The sequence below is a fragment of the Pseudonaja textilis genome, chromosome 8 (assembly GCF_049901715.1).
Source record: "Pseudonaja textilis isolate UNSWEBS1 chromosome 8, rPseTex1.2, whole genome shotgun sequence".
Classification (NCBI taxonomy): Eukaryota; Metazoa; Chordata; class Lepidosauria; order Squamata; family Elapidae; genus Pseudonaja; species Pseudonaja textilis.
Genome location: NC_141997.1, coordinates 19,459,226 through 19,477,626, shown reverse-complemented (window position 1 = coordinate 19,477,626; position 18,401 = coordinate 19,459,226). Strand labels below are relative to the sequence as shown.

At 36.9% G+C, this 18,401-nt stretch overlaps 1 protein-coding gene across 1 annotated transcript in view; it reads left to right on the top strand.

Moving 5' to 3' along the window:
• VWA3B (von Willebrand factor A domain containing 3B) overlaps positions 1-18,401 on the top strand; it is an 81,204-nt gene that overhangs the window by 3,623 nt on the left and 59,180 nt on the right. The window contains exons 2-7 of the mRNA XM_087938455.1: positions 6,798-7,022; positions 7,238-7,332; positions 9,197-9,447; positions 10,564-10,723; positions 13,603-13,772; positions 15,251-15,363. Of these exons, the coding sequence (XP_087794581.1) occupies positions 6,824-7,022; positions 7,238-7,332; positions 9,197-9,447; positions 10,564-10,723; positions 13,603-13,772; positions 15,251-15,363 (988 nt within the window). The 5' untranslated portion in view covers positions 6,798-6,823. The remainder of the gene's footprint in view (positions 1-6,797; positions 7,023-7,237; positions 7,333-9,196; positions 9,448-10,563; positions 10,724-13,602; positions 13,773-15,250; positions 15,364-18,401) is intronic.

Sequence of the window (18,401 nt, the reverse complement as noted above, 5' to 3'; positions counted from 1 at the left end):
TAGCATGTGTATAAGTGTGTTATGTATGTGTATGAGTACAGATATATACTTTCTTTTGAGAGCAGGCAGCAGAATCTCATTTTTAATGAGGGCCAGTGTGCTCACAATAAAAAAATGACAATAAAGGTTATCATTATCGATAGCTAAAACTGTTTTAATTCGTTGCTTAAAGTTGTTTCTTAGTACAAGTTTTCCTCGATGTATGACCATTTGTTTAATGGCTGTTCAAAGTTATAATGGTGCTAAAATGATTTATAACCCGTCCTCTTACTTCTGCTAATTGTTGTTTGTACAGAATTGACTTAGCATGTTGTTTGTACAGAATTGACTTAGCATTCTAGTCAATTATGATTAATTCTGTCTGTTTACATGCAACAATAGCTTAGCTAGCATTGACTATTGATAAGAGATTAATTCTTGGACTAGTGCATGGTAGACTAGCATTGCTGTTAGCAGTATGCATATTTTTCATTTCTCTGCTGGCAACTCAACCCTACATTGTGGCGGTGGCTTGTTAACACAACTCTTCTGGGGATTTTGCCAGAAGCAAATTATTTGGTACTACAGCCAAAGAGTAAATGTTTCACATTTACTTTATTGTACACATATATCTAGTTTTTGTGTGTGTGTATTAACTAGTCATTCATCAATAGCTGTATTTTAAAAGGTTGTCAAGGTGACTGTTGGTGCTAGTGTTGACTATTGCACTGTTGTGATTTGGATCTATGACAGAAGCTGTATAATTGAAAAAGTAGGATTGAAATAAAAAGGTTGACAGGCAGAGTGATTTAGGGATTAAAAATAGGAAGTAGAAAGCCAACAAGAGTTTCTGAATTCCAATCAAAATGAATTTTCTCACTTAGGCCACTAAAATGCTCAATCTTGGATACATTTCTTCCCATCCTCTTTTTAAAAACAATATTATTTTATATCTGTTTGTGGTAGGCATTGGATTTCTGGTGAAGCCATAATCCAGGGCTGAAGTCTGCTGTCTCTGATATGGAGCAGATAAGAAAAATAAGCAGGCAGAGGGTAATCATTTCTTCTGACTAAGGCACTTTAATTCCAGCCTGCAGACCGGCCTTCTGTTTTCCTGTGGTTGGATTTTCAAAATATACATCAAAAAATGTGGTTTACTAATTAGTGTTATGAAAACTCAGGGCATTGGATTTAGCAAACTATAGCTCAGTCAACCACGACACTTAAGTGATTAGGAAAGGATTTCATTTACAACGGGTTTTGAATACAGATGTCTGAATATTGAACCTAATACAGTGCATATATATCCTTTGTATTTTGTATTTTACACATTTCTAAATCTAATAAAGTTGTAAAAAAATTTTAGGAAATGATATCAACAAGTTTATATATATATATATATATATATTTGTATTTGTATATGTATATGTATATATGTATATGTATACGTATACGTATATATACATATACATACACACACACACACACACACACACACACACACACACATATATATATATATATATATATATAAAATTTTCTTAAGTTTTTGCGGGTATTTACATGTATGGTATTCAGCTTTCTTTGGGTATTTTCCCACGTCATTATAGTTGTGCTTTTAAAGTTGTAGCAACGTTTCTGCAGAATCTCATCTGCCATCGTCAGGCTTCTGTATAGTGTTCATCTGTGAGTCAGACTTGTAAAACCACTGTAAAAGTCTGACTCACAGATGAACACTATACAGAAGCCTGATGATGGCAGATGAGATTCTGCCGAAACGTTGCTACAACTTTAAAAGCACAGCTACAATGACGTGGGAAAATACCCGAACAAAGCCGAATGCCATATATATATGTATGTGTGTGTGTGTGTGTGTGTGTGTGTATACATACATACATACATACACACACATACGTACATACATACATATATGGTTTAGTTCATCTTGTTGATATCATTTCCTAAAAAAATTTTTTTTGCAAGCTTATTAGATTTCAGTAAAGTATAAAATACAAAGAACGAGAAAAAAAGGTGAAAATGGAAAAAAGGGAGCGAAGCAGGGAAAAAGCAAAATTAGAGAAAAGAAGGTATAATCTGTTAAAGGAAAACAATATTTGTGCAGCTAATAAATGGGTGTAAAGAGTAAGGCAGATGACCTTGACGGAAATATGTGGAGTCTCTTATCAAAGCAATAACATCAAAGGAAAAACAAATCTCACATGCACAACAACAGAAAATACGAAGAGGTTCAGGCCAACTCCCTAATTCACATGAGTATAAGAAGGAGAAAGACATACCCCACAATCACACTTGCAAGATTTTGTTATTACAAACAAACTTAGTTAAAATATTTTTAGCCTTTCTGTAAATTTGACTCCTATGTTGGTACTGATAGGTCTGACAAGGGGGCTTTTCCTTGCAGACTTTTTCAACCTTTTTGTTCTGTTAATTTCTGTTAAATTCTTTCCCCCAAGTCATTAATCTAATGAAAGATTTATTTTAGTTTTGTTTAATTTTGTGGAAACAATCGTGGCAGTTGACAAATTCAATCTATCTGCAGTTGGAAATTTTTAGCACCAAATTAATACTGAGATTGTTCATGAATAATGGTTGGATGACTTTGACACAGTAGTTCTGTCCACAGGGCATTGCTATCAGACATCCAATCTATATCAATTGACATCTGACCTTGTCAACACAATCTTAAAATAGTAACAAGTTTATAGTGTAATTGTCATGGTAGATAGTGTTACCTGTGGTTTATGTTCGTGATTAATTCTTAGTGATTAGATGAAGTAGATTTAAAGCGAAATCTGTAATAATATGAAGAGTTCTCTATGAAATTGTTATGATTTCAAATCCCAATTCATTCTCCCAGTTTTAAAAAGATGTTGGAAAGAATCTCATGTGTTTTGTTACAAGAGTTTCATGTAATTTCAACCAGATTCCTTTTCATGTAATTCTTCATGCAACCAATAATGATGTGGCAAATACAAGTAGCCCTCAACTTACAACAGTTTGTTTAGTGACCATTATTATGACTTATGACCATTTTTCTCACTTTACAACCATTACAGCATGCAGGGCAACTGACTCATATTTATGACAGTTGCGGTGTCCATGGATCATGTGATCATCTTTTGCAACCTTCTGACAAGCCAGTGGGGAATCCAGATTCACTTAACAACCATGTTACTTTTTAAACAAGTGCATTGATTCACTTAACAATTGTGTTGAGAAAGGTCATAAAGTGGGGCAAAACTCACTTAACAAATGTCTCATTTAGCAATGGAAATTTTAGACTCAAATGTGGTCATAAATAGAGATCTACCTCTATCAGCTTATATTATATTAACTATTCATCACTTCATCAGAGCAGAATGTGTGCTTGGCATGCAAAAGGCACAAAGGCACAAAGCTAACTTTTGGTATGCAAATTTGCATCTGAGATGTTTAAAATCACTGCCATCTACAGTGAACTAACAGGATCTAACCTGGAGTTAGCATCTCTAATTCTATATGTTATGTATATGTATATGTTATTAAGTGTTTTTAAAGCATCTCCCTAAACATTTACTATAGATATATTATTCAGCTTTGTTCAGGTATTTTTCCCACGTCCTTATGGTTATGCTTTTAAAGCTGTAGCGACATTTCGGCAGAATCTCATCTGCCATCATCAGGTATTGGGTTCATCTTCATCGTGTGTGTCAGGCTTTCGCAGCCGTTTCTGTTTTAAATTTGGTGCTAGCATGTGAATGGTTTTTTCTTCATCCTGATTGGTTGGGAGTCTTGGTCTGTGTTTATTGGCCTTCAAATATATATATGCATATCCTAACTTAGTGCTTTCCAAATTTTAAGTTTAGTTTACTTTAGTTTACTTTACTATCTTCAGTGCACATCATGACCATGAAAATAAACACAAACACACATCTTTCACATTCCACACATTGAACTGAAAAACCCCCATATCACACCAACACTGCACTATACAGTAGAATTCAAAAGAGCTACTGACCTGGGATAAAAGCTGTTTTTAAGTTTTTTTTTATTATCCTGTACCGTCAGCCAGATGGTAATAGTTAAAAAAAAAAAAAGTGCCCAGGATGAGATGGATCTTTGAGAATGTTTTGAACTTTCTTAAGGCAGCAGGAGCTATAAAGCTCTTATGATGGATGTGATGGATTTCAATTCCTATCATTCTCAACCAGGAAATATACTGATTAAGATATCTATGCTATCTGTAGGAGGCAAATGTTTGCTGCATTTGATAGGGTGGGCATGATGTCTAGTCCTTTCCTTTGAAGATTATTAGCTGAGGGGAACTAGGAAGTGTACCTTTTCTGTGGCAGTCCCTGCCCCACAGAAAACATTTCCCCTGAACTTCTAGAGATCTCTACCCTCCTAACCTTCCATAAAGCAATGAAGACCTGACACACACACACCCGCCACCCCCAAAACGCTGGGATAAGATGAGGTAACTACACACTGGAAACTTGACCTCGTGATGTTTAATAGTTTTAATATGTTTTTTTTGACATTTTAATTTTTGACTAGTAACCGCCCAGAGTTTGTTATAAGAGAGATGGCAATAATTAAAATAAAATTTAAATTAATTAATTAATTAATTAATTAAAATTAATTTTTATTAAAACTAAAAATTAAAAAAATTAAATTAAATTAAAATAATAATGATTTATGGCAGTTGATGAAAGGGATAGACTGGGGGACTTTCCAGAATTGTGAGCCCATAATGGGATAATCCTTATTTTAGAAAACTGGCCTAGAATATGGACTTTAAATTTAAGCAATGTAATTTTGCTGCTTCAAGCAGCAAAAAACGTTTATTCTCCACAAGAAATGGAGCCTTCAAACCTAATTCTACCACCTTAAAATAGGGCTAAAAAGGCAGGCAATGTGATAAGCACAGAACAGCTATAATTCAAGTGTTTACCTTCTACTTAAACAATCTTGTGGCATTTTGAAAACTATTAAAAATTCATTACAGCATAAGCTTTTATGGTCTGCAAAAGCAGATTATAATTTGTGAAAACTGATGGCACCATAAAATTGTTAGATTTGAGGGAACTTTTCCATTTATTGTTGAAAAAGTCTTTCAACTTATTGTTATAGAAATCACTAAATGTATAAATACCCTTCCTAGTTTAAGTTTGCTGAGACAGCCTTGAATGAATGCAACCAATATAATAATTTATATTTGTTTTTATTGATGATTTAAAAGGAACAGAAGCACAAACAGTGTCCTTGGAATGACTGGCAACATGAGTAATCGGCTTGCTTGGAGTAGACGTGAGTATCTATGAAATGCTTACTCATGAAATTCCTACTAGACATATCTAGTATCTCTTGACAAGCTACAAAATAGTGTTATATTGTAGTGTCTTACGGCAATGGTATAACTAAGAAATTATTTTTTCTTCAGGACTGCATCCATGTAAATAACAAGTACTATTAATAATAATACAGTAGGACTGTTTCTCTTCCTACTATGGCTGGAGTATATCCTTGGCAGAATTACTCATTCCATTTATTCCAACAGGAGGACTAAAGAATTATCTTTGGCAAAATAAAGATTAAACTTCTCACTAGTTGTTCTATCCTCCCTGCTCTAGTAAGCAGGTCACTTACAGGAGCTCCCAGCTGATCTTGCTTTTTCTTTCTCTTTCTGGCCATGAAGACCCAGGAAGCCCTTTGCTCTTCCTGTAAATATTGAAGAACTTTTAGTTGTTTAGGGCCATTGTTCTCAAGGATTGGCTTTACCAGAAGGCAAAGCAACCAATCATGCGGTCTATTCACCCCAAGGACTGTCCTCAATGACTAGTTGGTTGATGGCAGAAATTTCCTTTGTTGCTTTGCTAAATAAAGTTGGTGAGGTTTTCCTTAGTTTATCTGAGGAGGTAAGGGGCTGAGCACTCAAAACAACACAGAGGAGAACTGCATTTTCCTCTTCCTTCTTAATCAAGGCAACCGTTCTCCATCTGGATTTTTACCATAGGTAAGAAACATAGGGCTTGCCAAGTCCTCCCCAAGATCACTTGTCTATGTAGTATCCCAGAACCTAGAAATATCAATAGAAGTCTTCCTTGGAATTTTCACTCTTCTACCTATGAAGATCTAACAGTAAAAGGAGCACTAATACATGCAGTCCATTGAAGTAGAGAACATTACTTGTTCTTGAACTGTTTTTGTAGGTTGGCTGCAGGTTCAAAATGGCATAGACATTTCAGCAATTTGCAAAAGGTTATGTTGGAGAAAGGGAGCAATCATAATGGTTGGAAGTTCTAGGATCTATAGCAGTATTGGCAAACCTTTTTGGCACTAAGTGCCAAAACGGGTACAACCGCGAGTGCGTGGGAGAGTGCCGGAAACCAGAAAGACAGCTCCCTGGTGCAGGAGCACAAGAAACCAGCAGAACAGTTCCCTGGTGTGCATGTGTGCGTTGGGAAACTGAACTTCTGGTTTCCAGTGTGCACATGCACACCGGCCACCTGATCTTCTGGTGTCTGGCATACTTGTGTGGGCGAAGACCAGCTGGCCAGTGCGCATGTGCGCACCAAAACCCAGAAGAGCAACAGGCGATGGCTGGTGTGCCTGAAGGGATGGCTCTGCATGCCATTTGTGGCACACGTGCTGTCGGTTTGCCATCATGGATCTATAGTGTGTTACAGGGATATTATTACTTTTAGTAGTGAGTAATTTGTTTATTAATGATAGCTTTTTTTAAACAGAAAAGATAATAGGGAAGGAAGGGGACCTCTAAATAGTTTTGCTACAGATAAATTTATTTCCTTTTACAGAGGTTGCTGTTGATGGAAAGACTAAAATGGAGCAGGAAACATCTGAGTCACTTGTTGCTTTTAAGAATGCAATGGAAGCAGAAGAAAGGACAAATGATGTCCAGTGGGACTTGGATGTACAACCTCTAATTTCCTCTGCTAAATGGCTTCAACTTTATGGACTCAAGAAGAACAAGATGACTTTTTCGCAGATTTTTTCCCAAATTGGATTCCAGCACAAAGAAGGTACTTCTAAAATATGACCGTGCAAAGTGATCTCTTTTGAGTTATTATCTGTTACTTTTGTTGTTTAGATGCCCCTTTTGTTAATAAACAGCAATATGTATATGAGTCTGTAGCCTTGTCTTAGTAGGAGTTATTACTTCATGAATTTGTGAGAGACTGATGAAGAAGGAATTCACATGATGTAAGTTACACATGAACAACACTTTCTATTGTAGACTATGTTTCCATCTTGGGGAAAATTGTGGCTTCACGATATGCAGATGGTCTGTATCATCAGTACAGGGCAGTTTCTGATGGCAAGATCTATAATGTAAGTGTGATATATTTTATTAGAGTAATGATTTTTTTTCTTTTTTTTGAAGGAGAATGTGCAGCAGATAAATGATCTTCTCTCTAGCATGTTTGCTGCTTACAAACCTCTGAGGAATCTTTAAATACTGGAAGCGCCATCTCTTAAAGCAGGGAGTAAATGTATCAGAGCAAGGTGTAGGTTTCCAAATTCTCCCAAACTTCTTGGTCCCTTCCAAAAACTGCCCAATTTTGGGAGAAGAAATTTCAGATGTTTATTTATTAAACATATTTCTATGCTACCACAGTTCAAATAAATCTTATTTGTACTGTGTTGAGACTATCCTGATAGCCAAAAATGCAAAAAATCTGCAAGTTCTAATAACCAAAGTTAAGGACTAAAGTGAAAAAAATGGAGTTAAAATTTTAAGGAAGATGACACTAATGACACAGGTTGAACAACCAGCCTTAGCACTGATAATGGAGATATCAAAGTTGTGGATAGCTTCTGCTTTTTAGGATCAACCATCAGTAGCAAAGAAACAAGCAGCCAAGAAATACACTACAGACTAGCAATTTGTAAAGCAGACATGAAGGCTTTAGAATAGATATTCAAATGGCATGACTTACAAAGATCAGAATTGTGCAAGCCGTGGTTTTTCTTGTGACTCTCTGTGGAACTGAAAGTTGCACTTTGGTGAAGCAGGCTAGGAATAATACTGCTATCTCTACACTTTGGTGTGGAAGATTCTGAATACAATACTACAAACAGCCAAGAAAACGAAACAGTGGATCACTGAACAAATCAACTCGGAGATCTCCCTTGAAGCACACGTGACCAGTCTTAAATTATTTTGCATCTGACATATTATGTGAAGACCTAACTGTTTAGACAAGGCTGTAGTTCTGGGAAAGGTGGAAGAAAAGAGAAGATATGGGTGACCAGCAGCAATGTGGATGGACTCAGTTATAATGGTGATGAGACACTGTTGGAAGACCGGGAGGATCAAATGATGAAGAGATGGAGAAAATATATCTATATGATTGCTAGGAATCAAAATGATGGCCATAATCAATTAATCAAATCTAAATAATTAATAAAAATGCTTCAGAAATACAAAGAAAATAAAAATAAGGCTATATCAGATCAAAGTGGGGAAAATTCCCCAAAATAGCTTGGTCTTTAAGACCAGCATATCCTTGCCTTAGCCACCCCTTGCCCCCAAATTCCTGAAATTGGGATTGGTAGCATTTTCTTCCCGTTCATTCTAATTTGGTTCGGCTGCAGCTGGACAGTGAAGGTGATCCTGAAAGCAGTTGGGCGTCAAATACCTTATAAGCCAAACCCAGCATTTTAAATTGGACCTGGAGACCAACCGGGAACTAATGCAGGATCCACAAAATGGATGTTCTATGTTCCCAGTGTCAGGAGCGCAAAAGTATGAGGGCTCCTACATTTTGCACCAATTACACTTCCCATATATTCTTTATTGACAGTCCCATGTACAAATGCATTACAGTAATCTAGATGGGTGGTGGTAACGACATGAATTATTGTTGCCAATTCCTCTTTGGCAACATTCTGACCAGCATTAGTTAGATCCTGTGTACACTTATTCAGCAGATAATACTGTCCCGGTATTCTTTTCTAAATCAGCAGTTCTTCTTTCAATTAAATAAATTCAAAGGATGACTGTGCTCATATCATCAAAGGATGATATGTCTTCACAAACACAGACTATAATAAGCCCATATTGATCTATTGGAAGGAAGGAAGGAAGGAAGGAAGGAAGGAAGGAAGGAAGGAAGGAAGGAAAAGCTTTTTAGATTTCTCAGGTTTTCTGGTCACTATCTTAAAATTTAGCATTCTTTTTATTTAAATACAGCTGACAGCCAAAAAGAGCCTTCTTCTTCATTATGCAAATAATCTAACTGGAATGATTGAATTGTACAAACAAAGAATGGACTGGTTAACTTCTGAAAGTCGGCAGATTTTTGGAGTAATACAGGATCAAAATATCACTATTGTTCTGGATTTTGCAACTGCTTCTTTAAGTGAGTTCGATCTCTGCCGAGAAGCACTTTCTGTGGTCTTAAAGCAGCAGGTGGCCCAAATTGAGAAATTTAACTTAATCCGGTAAGTTATCTATATTTTATTAGTGAGATATACTTTTTTTTTAAACCACTGCAATTTAAATGGCAACAAGCTATTTGGAAAGATATATAAAGTATAAATAACTGAGGAAAAGAACGGCACATTTTTGCATATCTTTTAAACTATTTCTGAGATGAGAATTTCTTGTCTGTTAGGTGTAATAGATATGAGCTTTACTTGTGATGGGAAAGTGATCAAGAAAACAAGCTGCAGTGGGGGAACTCCCGAAAGTGAGATTATTGCCTCCTTCATTTCTACAGTGCTTTCTCAAAGACAGGTGCCAGACCATGTGAATGAACAGAACTTTGTCACTAATGTGCAACTCTGAGGAGCTTATGATATGTCCTGGACATTTAGCACCCCGATCATATGTCAGTCTAGACATCAGAGAATATCCCTCTGCCTTCTGGTCTTAGGAATTCCCAGGCTGAAAGCTGGACAGGGACTATATGTGTGTGTGTGTGTGTGTGTCTTTGTCTGTCTGTCTGTCTGTCTATCCAGGGGTGGGATTCTACAGGTTCGCACCTATTCGCTAGAACCGGTTGTTAACATTCTAAGCAGTTTGGAGAAGTGGTTGTTAGAAGAAATTACTGGCCTAATCCTGTAAGGAAGGCAGGAAGGAAACATTCTGGTGTTGCTTACAGAAACTGCCTCTCCATTAACTGTTATTACATTCTTGGCAGGACTAGACTTCCTGTCTCTGGAACTTCTCTGGAGTTTTTTTCCCCCTCCTTTGCTGGAACTTTGCTTGTGTGGAGTGACCATTCAAAGTTACAATGGCACTGAAAAAAGTGACATGACCATTTTTCACACCTACGACTGTTGCAGCATCACCACAGTCATGAGAGGTCAGGCAAGGAGATGCATGCCTCGATGTGAGTGATATTGAGTTGGCTACGCCCAGCCAGTCACATGACCATCAAGCCATGCCTACCAACTAAGCCACGCCCACAGAACTGGTTGTTAAAAAAATTGAATCCTACCCCTGTGTCTGTCTGTCTGTCTGTCTGTCTGTCTGTCTGTCTATCTATCTATTTTGGTCCTTGTAAGATGATAATGTAGCATTTCCTCCAAATATTTTAGTTATTTCCTTTGCAGGGTGGCTCAGGATCTTGTGATGTGGCAAGAGAAACCTGTTTTTGTTACAAAGGACTCTATAGAAGATGCCATTGAGTGGCTGTGGACGCTGGAATACCTACCAGCTGTTTGCCACACTGGATCTACAGAAGCAATCTTGGAGGCCCTGTTTGATCATATGGTAATCTATTTCCAGAAGTGTTCAGTTAGGACTAAGGATACCCCACTGAGATTTAACTGCAAGTACTGTGGGAATGAATTATGAAGGGCCCAAGTACTAATAAAAGAACACGGGGTTTGTTTAGAAAGAATTTCTTTCTAGTTGTTCTGCAGGCTGAAGTTTACCAATAACAGAAGTACATGACAGTGTCCTGTTCTGAAGGCAGAAGCTTTCTTTCTAATTCCCCTTGGAACAAGGGGCAGAGAAATATTCCATGACAGCAAAGAGCTTTGAAATATATAGCCCTCATTGGAATGATCCCTTTTGGTATATTAGGTGGAAATATACATGAACATTTTTCCTGTGCATGCAGCCTTCCATAGGAACATCAATTTTTCTAGAAAGTAATTAAATATAGTGGTACTTAAAGTTGGTGAAACCTTCTAAATTTTCCATAGTTAATTGAGTTTTCTTTATGTTGTTTTAGGAATTGTGCGGAGAATAGATCATTTTAGGTCATATTTATGCAGAAATATTAAATGCAACAGGGTTCACAAACTTTTTGTTTTCCTCTTTTGGCTTGCCAAACTGAGGCACAATAGTTGTCTTCTTATAAAGCCACATTGTGCTGGCTTGTTCGGAAACAATTAATTCAAAATTTCCCAACTAATTGTTCATAATGTATAGAAAGTGTGAGTAGACTACACAGTACATCCATTTGAAATATTGATGCTGTTCATGTGTTAGTAAATGAAGATACGATCATTTTAAGGTAGTTAGGGACATCTGAAGCAGACATCTGTGAACTGTCTTTGTTAAGACAGAAATCTTTTATAATGTATATCTTAGTAAAATAAAGCAGCCCTCTTCCCTGTTAAGTATGGAGGCCACAGATTCAGCACCGGTGGAGTTAATGAAACTTAATTCATTGAAAACTGGCATCCATTCCTAAGCACACTGAAGCCAAAATCAGAAAGCATGCATTGCAATGTCATGATGCAAGGACACGTTTGAGTCATAACATTGCATACAAGTATGCAAGGGCTGGTGTTTGCATCATAGCATTGTGACACATGTTTCCTGGCTTATCCCTTTTTGCCCTTCTGTGGATGTGTAGGCCATAGATTGCTGATGCAAAAAAAGTCACAAAAAAGTCTATTACAGACAGGGAGATGTTTTTTGTGGTATCCAACCTCAAATAGGAAATAGCTTTCTGTACTTCTGCTACAAAAATATTAACACAGCAAGTTCAGATTTTGTAAATCATGACCTTGATGGCACACAATTTGAAAACAATTTAAAAACAAACAAACCACAGAACAACAGGCATCTGGGAAGAAAACATACTTTAAAAAGAGCCATATAACACGACTTTTGTGATATAGGCAGTGGGCTCCACATCAGTCAATGAAAAGGGTTTCTGAGATAGAACATGGACAAATTATAATTGTGCCTAGAGCTTAGAACTCAGTCACTCTTGCAAAACGTGTTGTTATGACTGTGTAATTTTGTAGGCATAGCATACAATTCCTGCATTGGCTGTGGTGATGGAATTTGTCATCAAACTTTTCTAGAGGGCACCAAATTGAGGAAATTGATAAAAAGACAATCCATTTTATGGAGTAAGAAATAACTATTTTTATTTATTTATATAAATAAACTACTACTTGTATTAAAAACAGTTGATAAAATAAAGTGGTGCTTTGTGAAGTGACTAAAGTTACCTTTTGAAGTTGTCGCTTCAGCAATGAAACAGATGCAGGCCCTAAAAACTCAGAAAATCCATTTCAAGCCCCTTTGCTGACCTCCATAGATGCTCATAAACACTTTTACTAGGGCTTCTGCTGAGGGCTTAGAAACCTCAGGGTGTCAACCTTGATGCTTCAAACAATGACTTGAAGTTGCTTGGCAAAATGTCTCTTCAAATGGTTTGTGCAGTCCTTGTGTATAATATTGATGTCATGCAGTTATCAGAAGCTCTTAATTTGTGCAACCAAATCTAGCCAGTCCTAGGTTAATCCTAATTCTTTCAGGTGACAAAATCTTCAAACTGCTCACATAAGAGGCAACATGGCCATAGAATAGTCATTCTTCATCCTTTCATTAAAAAGGTTAACTTTGTTCCATGTGACTTTGTCCTTCTAAAACTGATCTTAGCTATCAAAAAACAGTTTTGTTCCTAAGCCTTTTTCTTCTTGAGAATAGATGTCCTGGGGATGTATTGTTTCAGGACACAATTCACTAGTTATCTGAATTCAGAATGCTGGATCCCATTTTTTTTTATTGTTATTACATAGTTTTAAGTTTTAACATGTAGTAATTCAGTCCTGTGAGCCCTTACGTGCTGTTTGCTGTAGTATGTCCAGCCCCCTCAATAATACCCCCTTCAAGAAAATGTATTCTAAAACTGTATATGGATACAGGTTATAAAATTAGTAATTCTGGCACAAGACAATTGAGATATTTCAGTTAGAACAAAACATTTTTCACACTTCTGCTTCTTTTAGTCAAATAATGATTCACCAGAATCCCATTCCTCAACTCTATACACTTTCTTCTTTTCATTTTTAAAGAAAAGGTGCAGTAAATTTATCAGGGTACTCAACTTAAGTGTGACCTTGATGACCCACAAGGATGACGTTTGACACTATTTAAAATGTGTACTGTACAAGTCCACATATGAATTGAGCATGAATGTCCATATTGGTAATGTGAAGACTGCTGTATATCTTAGCTTTTGTTGACTCTTCTGCATGCTATGGGCACTCCTATTATTTTAGCAATTATGTACATCAAAAATAGAAAGGAGAAATAGCTCTGCTATGCATATGGAGCATATTGTGCAGCCCTTTGACTTAAAGGTGTGTAACTGTTTTTGTTGAATAACTTGTGCACTTTAGACAGAAGCTGTATACTATTTTGTTGTGGGTGATATACCAGAATGCGCGAAGTACATGCTCACACAGAAGATCTCAAGAAGTCTATGTCCAATCCACACCATATCTTTCAACGCTAGAGAGGAAGAAACAGTTGCTTTCTTAAAGAATCTGAGTCAGCTAACCACTGGCAGGTATGAAGTAAATGGGATATCTAACATTGTCAGCTCTATAAATCCCAGTTATAAGACTCTGTATCCCTCTGTAGTTGCTTACGCTGATGTTTGCTGACTATATTAGACCACATTCTTCATGTTATTTTGGGATGATGGGAGCTATAGTCCAACATATCTCCATGGTGGAAAAAGCTGGAATATATAAATCCTTGGAGTCGTACTCATTTCTCCTATCTCAGTGACAAAGCTGATGCCAGAGTTGGTTGAAAAGCCATATTGCCTGACTGAAGAGAATACATATTGCAAGCAATTGACGAAGTCCACATACTGCAGTAAGCTAACACCCAACAAACTTCATGATGGCTTAGTATGATGTATGAAACCAGCCATAAAACCAAACGATAAAAATAATTATGGCAAGGAATAGATTGGTAGTCATTTCCAAGAGGTAACAGTGGTGAAGGCTGAACCTTTCTTTAGCTTATTATTGAAGCAATAATTAAGCATATTGGAATAATCGAAAGGGTTATATTGGTCTGGTGTTCTGAGGGCATATCTATCATCTTTCCAGACAAAAACACTTAGAATATCTTTTCCAATCAGTTCCTTTGGATATGCTGAGCTGCACTTTCCAGATTTTCAAGGGATGATGGCCAGAGAGATTGAGGTACTGGGGAAAAATTATTTATTAAATGTAAATGGCTAGCCATCTTATGAATGTAACTCTGGACTGTACCGTAAAAAAACAGGAAAGGCACATTTTTAAGTAACTATTAAAAATAAACACATATATAAGGGTTTAAAAACTCATATCTCACCATCTTGCAGGCTCCCTGTTTTCAAGGGATCCCAGGGCCTGGCTTCAAACTCACTTCTTGAAAGATCTCTGGAAGGCCAATATTGTTGGTGCTAATTAAAAAAAAAACTGGTTGTAAATTTATAGTCTAGTGAAGAAATGTAGCAGCTGACTGAATATGTAGTTCTACAGTTGAAAAGTTGATGGCAATGAACAAGCCATAGTTTTTTCTAAAAAAAAAATCAGGAAGTTTATGTTAAATACCATGACAAATGCCCTGATTAACGTGTACATGATTAAAAATGAATATGGATAAAATATTTAGTTATATATCTTGACTTCTTGAATGACTTTTATTTTGGCACCTTCTTCTAAATGATGTTTCAGAACAGATTTTTTAAACTAGCTGATAAAGTCAGGAGGGTATCATATTGCCCCTGTCTGTTTACCAGCTGCTTACATTTTATCTTCCCAAGGAACTTAAATTGGCATAGATTGTTCTCTGTTCCCTCTATGATAAGAACTATGTGAGGTAGGCTGAGTGGGAGAAGGAAAATCCAAGGTCATCCAGAATGATTGCAGCGGCAACAGTACAGTATTGTTTTATTTTTAACACTTTGCCTCCTAAAGGAGATTACACTGTGGTTCCAGATATATATTTATATCCTTTGATTACAAATTAATATTGTTTACACTTCAGGTTCCATGCATTTGCTGAGAGGACAGATGAAGTGCTTGTGATAGGCCCTTCACTCAGTAAGAATGAGAAAGCTACCCTGAATTCAAGAAGGCTGAAAGGAAGACTCCCTTTAGGTAAAAGTAAACAAAATCAGTGCTATCCATTGACCTTAAAATCTTCAAATGCACATTTTTATCCAAGATTGTATCAAATGTAGAAGAATAACACAAAAAACCACTACAGAGAGAAAATGCCAGGGTCATAGTTGTTTAACAAGAGAAGTTTGCACATTGGAACATGAAAAAAGCAGATTGATGGCCCCTTATCTGTGGAATTCAACCTGTGCCATAAACATTAGGTGATCAAAGTAATTTATAACTGATGTTGAAAAGTATATGAAATAAAAGGCAGAGCTTAATATTAAATAAGAGTCTCCTAGAATTATCACCAGGAGCTATGAAAATTTGTCCATCTTATAGTTTGTTTGAGCTAATGCTAAAGGCATTGTATTAAAAGCTATTAAAAGATCCTAAAAAAATTTAAGGCATATGCTTCTGTCTTGTAGATGCAGGTTATCCAAATCAGTTTCTGTGCTGAAACCAGATTTGATACATGCTCCAGTTATATTTGCATCTAAAATTACCTAGAATTACTGGCCAGTTACTTGCTTCAACTGTTTGTTCATGTACATTTTGCAACCTACATTATTTTATAGATTGCCAAATGTAGGGAGTATTAATAAGTATTATAAGCAAGAGTTGAACACACTATTAATAGATCGCCCTCTTCTGATTCTTTAGCCATGTTCTTATATTACAATAAGTAGGATTCAGCTCATAACCTGAGCTTGAAGAGTCCTCTTAAGTGAAACAGGGATAGCTTGATGAGACTAAGAATGTCGCAGGATATTTAAAGAGAAAATGAATTGCTAATACATTTCAGATCCAAAGAAGGATATCAAATTTCATTGAAAAATTGATCAGAAAATTGAGAAACTTTTGATGCAGTAATTGGGAAAAGAGAAGAAATCAAAAATACTGGGGAAGATTGAGATCTCTACCATATGATCTTGTCTTCATCCACCAAACTCTTGAACAGTTTAAAGCTTACCTATATTTTTTTCATAATATGACAAACTTTGAAATGGTGCTAGTTAACCAATTGGAGAGGATCAAGACCTCCTTCCTTCATTACATTTATTTTTTAAAAATGTTGTGGGAGAAGTTGACAAACTGCTCCTTGCTGCTTGCTCAGTTAAGGAAAAAAATATGCTAAAACTGGAAGTCCGGAAGTGGAGACTGTTCTTGTTAGTGGAAAATGGATCACTCCAAACTCTATGGAATTCCAGCATTTCAGGTGGAAAGTTGAAGCAAGTTCTGATGTACCACAGTTGAACCAGAATCAAAAACCCCCAACATTAGCTCAGTTTCCTAACGTAGATGAGGTACAGGACCCAATGGAGCTAATCTGGGAGTGATGCAAATGTTATCTGTGAAAGTACCCTGAAAAAAAACTACACAAGAGTCAAAAAGAGAGAACTGCAGAAAACACTGAGTGGAGGTGGGTTTTCAGTTAACTCAGCGCTGAAGACAAATGTCAGTGCATACCAAAATGTTTGGATTTTTTTCTAAGGCTATAAAGATGAGATTATAAGAAAGCAAATTAAGCAGCTGGTCCTCATTGAACAGGACAGACTCTGAATGCCTTGACACAATGATCTTGCTATAGGCACGTGACAGGTACAAGTACTCCTTCACTTACAACCAGAGATGGTATTCCGCAGGTTCTGACCAGTTCTGGAAAAACGGTAGAGGAAATTTTGAATAGTTTGGAGAACCGACAAATACTACCTCTGACTGGCCCCACCCCCATCTATTCTCTGCTTCCCAAGTCCCAGCTGATCGGCTGGGTCTTCTTTTGTTGCCCTGATCAGGAGAACAGAGCTGGAAAGCAGGTTAGTGGGGTGGGGAGGGAATGGGACTTTGCAGTAACCTTCCCATGGACTGGAGTGAGAATGGATATTTTACAGTATCCTTCCCCTGTCACTCCCATCAAGCCACACCCACTAGGCTACAACACACCCAAGCCACGCCCACAAAACCGATAGTAAATTTTTTTGAATCACTGCTTACAACAGTTTAGTGACCATTCAAAGTTACAAATACAACAGAAAAAAAAGTTATGTTGAACTTTCAAGAGTTACAAACTTTGCAGCATCTCCATAATCATGTGATCTAAATTTAGATGCTTGGCAACTGGTTCAGATTTAAAGTATGACCGTTGCTTTGTCTCAAAGTCATGTGATCCCCTATTGAAACCTTCTGACAAGCAAAGTCAGTGGGGAAATCAGAGTCACTTACTGTAACAATCGGGTTACTAACTTATCAACTTCAGTGAATCACTTAACAACTGTGGCAAGAAAGGTCATAAAATGGGGCACAACTGACTTAACAAATGTCTCACTTAAGAACAGAAATTTTGGGCTCCATTCTGGTCAGTAGAGGACCACCTATATTAGCCTTCATATTCCTTAAGGACGGCTTTGCTCGATGAATCCAATAGTAGGAATTTTTCAGATTCAGATGTCTGTGTCCATAATATGCATACACTCAGTGTATGGAATATGATGGTTTAAGCTCCTACTGATTCACATAAAATACAGGTAATCCCTGACTTACTAACTCAGGAGTCTCCAACCTTGGCAACTTTAAGCCTGGAGGACTTTAACTCCCAGAATTCCCCAGCCAGCTGGCTGGGGAATTCTGGGAGTTAAAGTCCACCAGGCTTAAAGTTGCCAAGATTGGAGACCCTTGTACTAATGTATCACAATTGAACCCGAAACTGATGCAACCACAGTTGTAATTTGTGAAATGTAGAGAAACCTGCCTCAATTGAGCTACTGCCGTGTATATTTTAAAATCATTATAGGTCTGCTACTTTCATACTTATTGGTACTTTCCAAGGGAGAAATTAAAAAAAAAAAACCATGAGAAAAGATTGCAGCAAGTTATGCCCCCTGCTGCTTCTGACATGGGGTGTTTTATAAAATATAGATAGTGTCATAAACAAGACAGAGCTAAAATGCTAAATAATAATGTAAAGGATCGTTTTTATAACTCGCAAAGCCAGTTTTCTGTATGGGGGAAAAAGATGTTATTTCCACACCATTTTC